This window comes from Myotis brandtii, unplaced genomic scaffold (genome assembly GCF_000412655.1).
Source record: "Myotis brandtii unplaced genomic scaffold, ASM41265v1 scaffold274, whole genome shotgun sequence".
Lineage (NCBI taxonomy): Eukaryota > Metazoa > Chordata > Mammalia > Chiroptera > Vespertilionidae > Myotis > Myotis brandtii.
Genome location: NW_005360425.1, coordinates 1716751 through 1723241, shown reverse-complemented (window position 1 = coordinate 1723241; position 6491 = coordinate 1716751). Strand labels below are relative to the sequence as shown.

The 6491-nt window shown below is 44.1% G+C and overlaps 1 protein-coding gene across 3 annotated transcripts in view; it reads right to left on the bottom strand.

The window, feature by feature from the left end:
* Positions 1-6491, bottom strand: part of AGO1 (argonaute RISC catalytic component 1) — a 40857-nt gene that overhangs the window by 11179 nt on the left and 23187 nt on the right. For all 3 annotated transcript variants that reach the window (XM_005868581.2, XM_005868580.2, XM_014541536.1), the window contains exon 12: positions 5618-5802. In XM_005868581.2, the coding sequence (XP_005868643.1) occupies positions 5618-5802 (185 nt within the window). The remainder of the gene's footprint in view (positions 1-5617; positions 5803-6491) is intronic.

The window sequence follows — 6491 nt, the reverse complement described above, 5'->3', positions numbered from 1 at the left end:
TGGCTGAGCAGAGCTCCCCCTGTGGGAGCGCACTGACCACCAGGGGGCAGCTCCTGCATTGAGCGTCTGCCGCCTGGTGGTCAGTGTGTGTCATAGTGACCAGTCATTCCCAGACGTTCTGCTGTTAGGGTCAATTTGCATATTACCCTTTTATTATATAGGATAGTAAAAACTAGAAACAACCCAAATATGTCCATTTAACAGTATATTGGATAAATATATGTAAACTAGAGGCCCGGTGTACGGATTCGTGCACTGGTGGGGGCATGGCCTGCAGGGATCAGCTCACTGCGGGAGCAGCCACTCATCCAGGAGCAGCCACTCATCCTGGTTAGCCAAGCGGCGCTCCCATTGTGGGAGCACACTGACCACCAGGGGACAGTTCCTGCATCGAACATCTGCCCCCTGGTGGTCAGTGCGCATCATAGTGACTGGTCGACCAGTTGTCCCACTGTTCGGTCGCTGGGCTTTTATATAGATAGATTGTGTTATATTCATGATGGAAAATTTTAATAAACATGTATGAATCTCACAAACATGTTGAGTGAAAAAACCTGACACAAATAAAAGTGATTCCATTTATATAAAGCTCAAAGACAGGCAAAAGTAATATAAAGTGTTAGAAACCAAAACGACAATGGTTAGCATTGATGGGGAGTTGTAGTGACTGGGTGCCTGGGATTGTGGTAATGCTCTGCTGCCAGACCGAATTAGGTACTGTTTACATTGCTATAACACTTTGTGAAAATAAGATTTCTATATGCATATTATACTTCAATAAAAAGTTTACATTAAAAAATTACAATAGTATCAATTTAGTGAGGAGAAAAGAGTTAAAAATACTAAGGGTAGGACAAAGTATGGTAGATCAAAATTGAACAAATATCACATAGTCTGTCTATACTTTCAGGGTAATGCAAATGGACTTACATTGAACATCACAGAAAGAATTCCATTCACTTGGCCTCCAGGAAGGAAGGTGAAGGGTCTTTAGAACAATCTGTCTGCTCCTCTTATCTGCTGGCTGAATTCCTAGGCAGATAGCCCCACTGACTAAGTGGTGTAATCAAGGAACAGCATTTAAGTGGAAGAAACCCAAAGCCCTAATAAAGGTATAAGACTGTAGAGAGGTATAACATTACTGACCCCAGAGAAGGGAAAATTCTCTAAGCACTGCTTTCGCGATCATGCTGCACTATATACACCCCAGACAAGCCATTGGATTCTCCCTTTATGGAGGGAACCAGAAACATGGATAACTACTCAGGCAGTTCTCCTAAAAAGTATCTTTATTTTCTACCCAAGGATCACCAATATAAGGCCCAAAAGGGACATGGATCGGAGGTCAACCAACTTCCCTCCACAATAATTGCTGGGTATTATGTTAGTGGAAGGCTCTACCTTAGGTGTACATATTCAGAGGGAAGGTTTCAAAGCAGAATCAGACCTAATCCATACTCAAAATAATATCAAGCACAGTAGTAATTGATCAGCAACCTGATCATCTGCCAGGTGGGATGACAAGAAAAGGCTTTGAGAATTAAGTACATTTAAACTGGGACTTGAAAGATGGAGAGAATTTTAAGGGTAAGGTGGAGGATAAAAAGTAGATATTTTAGGCAGAGGCAAATGATGTGAGCAAAACCAGATATTGGAAAGTGCAGACAAGGAATGCGCATTTAGAATATCTACTACAAGCATGTCAAGCTCAAAGGCTAACACGGGCCAAATAAACAAGGTTTAAGTTTATGTGGCCGCAAAAAAACAAAAGTTTCAATTTTCATTGAAACATAGGTTTATTTCGATAGACATGCTGAATACAAAGGGCTGAAGTAAATGAGTAATCGTTAACATAGTATAATAGAACATTTTAATGAAAATTAATATTTTTTCTTGAACATTAACTTACCAGACACTGAATAACTGCACAAATTAATAAGCGTAACACAAATAAACCTATTTTTCTTGTTCTCCAAAAGTGAAATATTTCCTGTTGCACACACCAAACAAGTCAGTCCAAAACTGATGACGTGGCAATCGGCTGCTAAAATATTCACTAGTAGTATTAGTGGAGAGAAATGGTGCGCCTGCGTGTAAGGCAATGGTTCTCAACCTGTGGGTCACGACCCCTTTGGTGGTTGAACGACCCTTTCACAGGGGTCGCCTAAGACCATCCTGCATATCAGATATTTACATTATGATTCATAACAGTAGCAACATTACAGTTATGAAGTAGCAACGAAAATAATTTTATGGTTGGGTCACAACATGAGGAACTGTATTTAAAGGGCCAGAAGGTTGAGAACCACTGGGTAAGGCGAGTAAGGAAAATGAATGCAACACGATTATAGTAATTAGTCATTAGCGAACATTGTAGTTCATTATTAATTATTTATAAGAGGATATTGTAAAAATTAAGTTATGAAATTTTTATTAAAATATTTCTTACATACGATTATATTGGCTGGGCCACAAAAATATTTGTTGTGGGCCTCGAGTTTGACATTTTTGACCCACTATGTGGCAGGCATTGTGTTAGAGGCTGCTTTTTATATAATTAATTCATGAGACTCAGAAAGGTTAGTTAATTTGCTTAAGCCAGTAAACTGGGATAGCCAGTATTAAAATCTAGTTCTATCTAATTCCAGGACATGTGGTCTTTCCTGTATATGTGGCAATGGGAAAAGTACAAGATAAAGCTGAAAAGGTTAAACTAAGATCAGGGCTCTGAAAATCTTTTATTTTGTGAATGGGGACCAATGAAATTTTTGGGGGAGTACGGCTACAAAATGTCTCATCCAATAACATAATCTGGAAAGATTTAAGAAGAAATGTTAGAACTAAGTTGAAAAGTATGGGTGGAGAGCAGGAAATATATCTTAAAACTGTGAAAAAGAACAAGTGGAGCTGAAGCAAGGAGAAGACAGGCTGCCTCCAAAGTCTGGATGAAGGTATCCAGAGCAATTGTGATGCCAAACACAGAAGAGAAAGGTAAAGAAAAAGGCTTACTTGTAGACAGAGAAGACAAGCTACTAAAGAGATGGTCCACCAAAACATTTTGTACAGGCAGAGACTGCATTTCCTTTCATTGCCAAGTGTTCAGGATCTAGGAATGTTTCACACAGTAAGTCATAAATAAAATCTTGATAAAATAATGGAGAGAGTCAAAGGGACAGATGGGAGAGGCAGAGAGATCAAGAGTTGGATCAAGATTTTAATAATACATTATCTCTATATATAAAACCCTAATATGCAAATAGACCTAACGGCGGAACAACCGAACTGGTCGCTATGACGTGTGCTGACCAACAGGGGGTGCGCATGGAACATGGCGGGCATCGGCCACGGCGGGATGGTGGAGCAGGTGAGCAGGGGCGCCAGACCAAGGCGGAGTGCCAGTCACTGTCATCGGGGTAAGTCTCTGGTGGTAACTGAAAATTCTTTGCTCCCACGCACCAAGGTCCTGCCTGGTGCTTCCACCTGCTGCTGGCGCCGAAGCCACCACTCGCACTTGCTGCCAGCACCTGGCACTGGCCCTGATCACTCAACGCCATCAGCGGGTAAGAGCAGTGGCTGCCAGCCCTGATTGCTCTTCAGGACTTCTCCCCCCCCCCCTGCTCCTGAGGGGTGATCCAGGCCAGTAGCCGCCACTCGCACCCGCTGCCAGCCCTGATCGCTCAGCACCATCAGTGGATGCGAGCGGCGGCTGCCAGCCCCAATCATTCCCAAGGACCTCTCCTCCACCCCCCCTCCCACCCCCGGTTCCTGAGGAGCGATCGGGGCAGCAGCTGCTACTTGCACTGGCTGATGGCGCCAGCCACGCTCGCACCCACTGCTGGTGCCGGCCCTAATCACTCTGCGCCGTCAGCGGGTGCAAGCGGGGCTGGCGCAGTCAGCGCATGGGAGCAGTGGCAGCAGGAGCGGGGCTCCCGGCAGACAGGGGACCAGGGGTCGAGGTGGGAAGGGCTGGGCGGGGGCACGGAGGATGGGCTGAGACCCATCCCTGTGCCCACTCCAGCCTTGTGGCCCACAGTTCCTTTCAAGGTGCACAAATTCGTGCACTGGGCCCCTAGTAACATAATAAGTGATGACTGAAGCAACTGAATGCATGAGAATTTCACTAGAACGTAAACAGAAAGGGAAGGTAGAGTACAAAAATCTGGAGAATAACCAGGCACTCCTGGTAATGACAAAAATAAGAAGAGACAGGAGAAAATATCTAGGAAAAAAAAAAAAAAAGAACTGAGAAAGATTACAGGTGACCCTTTGCAGAGAAGGTTTAAGAGAAAGGTAGAAGTAAAACAGATGAAAGAGGCAAAGTATAAATGGCTGGTGAAGAATTAGGTGTACTCATTCAAAAGTATGATTAAGCCTTCACCAGTGTGGCTCAGTGATATAGAATGTCCACCCATGCACCAAAAAGCCACAGGTGTGATTCCCAGTCAAGGGCACGAACCTATGTTGCAGGTTCAATCCCAAGCCCTAGTTGGGTTGTGTGTGAGAGGCAACCAACCAATGTGCCTCTCTCACATTGATATTTCTCTTTCTCTCTCTCTCTCTCTCTCTCTCTCTCTCTCTCTCTCTCTCTCTCTCTCCCCTCCTCCTCCTCCTCCTCCCTCCCTACCACTCTCTCTCAAAAAAAAAAAAATCAATGGAAAAAGTAGCCCCAGGTGAGGATTAACAACAACAAAAAGTTTGATTATGAAAATAGGATGACAAAAGATAAATGAAATAGTGGATTGTGGTAAAGTGCTCTACGATGGGAAATCTGAAGATGTTGGAGGCTTAAAGGGTATGAGGTCCCAGAGGTAGCAGAATGGCATAGAAACAAAAGCACACACAAGTTGAGTAAGGTAAGAAGAGAGATACCTCTTCATTTGAAGCAGAAGAAGTAGACAGAAAAAATGGAGTAAAAGTACTGAGCCAAAGATGTATATAATCATTCCTATTCTTAAAAGAGAAGAAAGGGAGAAAGAAAAAGCTTCTCCAAAAGTTCAAGTAATTCCCAGGCAATAATAGAACCACCACCCATTCTGCTTGGGTGTGCTGCACTATATCCTAACAGACAATACTCTTCTAAGAACAGGAATCTGGACCCACCCATCTCTGTATCTGGCCCAGCTAGCCTGGCATAAAGACCAACACACAGCCGAAACCGGTTTGGCTCAGTGGATAGAGCGTCGGCCTGCGGACTGAAAGGTCCCAGGTTCGATTCCGGTCAAGGGCATGTACCTGGGTTGCGGGCACATCCCCAGTGGGAGATGTGCAGGAGGCAGCTGATCGATGTTTCTCTCCCATCGATGTTTCTAACTATCTATCTCTCTCCCTTCCTCTCTGTAAAAAATCAATAAAATATATTAAAAAAAAAAAAAAGACCAACACACAGAGGACTCCAATAAATGTTACCGGAAAGGAGTGTGAGCAGGTAAGCAGGACCTGGGATGACTCAATGGCTCATACAAGCTGGTATTTCTCCTGTAAGGGGAGCAGTGACATTAAGGAACAGCTCAGCTCTGGCTAGAGCCAAGAATCCACACTGAATCCTGCCTTGGAGCTTCCAGGGAACTATCATGAGAAGAGGGCTATCATCGTTATCATGGTTCCAAGAGAACTGTACCATACACTGGCGTCTTCCCTGGCAGGATGACAATAATGAGCTGTAGTCCAGAGTACGTGTTCTTGAGATGCCGGAACATGGGCTCCACGCTGTCTGCCCCCTGCGCATATTTGCAGAAGCAAGGCTGGCCCTGGATGGGCATCCCTGCATCCTTGGAAATTTTCCGCAGCTGGTCTGTGAAGTTTCTGCAGGACAAATATGGTCATGACAGGAGGCAGTTAAGTCCCATTTTAAAACCTTTGATCAAATGCTTCCATCTTAGGTTCCTATCACTATGACAAGCACTAAGAGATTCTGAAATAAATGAGACATGATCACAGCTAGTGTCTAAAACATTTATATTTCAATAAGACAAGATAGAGCCTGCTGTGTTCAATGGTACAAGCAGAAAGCTGAGGGAGCCCAAAGAAAGGACCTGTGGGAATTCTCAGTGTCCTCGCCAAGTCCCATTAAAGCAGTTATTCCTGTGCTGTTATAAGTGCATAGCAATAGGCAGATGTCCTCTTTGCTCAAATTAAAATAAGGTTCCAACAACCCTGGCCAGTGTGGCTCAGTTGGTTGGGCATCATCCCATACACTGAAAAGTTGCCAGTTTGATTCCCAGTCAGAGTACATGTCCAGGTTGCAGTTGATCCCTGGTAGGGGGCATGCAGGAGGCAGCCAATTGATGTTTCACTCTCACATCAATGTTTATCTCTCTCCCCTCTCCTTTCTTCTCTCTCTAAAAATAAATCTATATATATATCTACACTAATAAAAGAGAAACATGGTAATTAGCGTACGACCGCTACCCTTTTCATTGGCTAATCAGTGAGTATATGCAAATTAACTGTCAGCCAAGATGGCGGCCGGCAGCCAGGCACTGAAGCGAGCA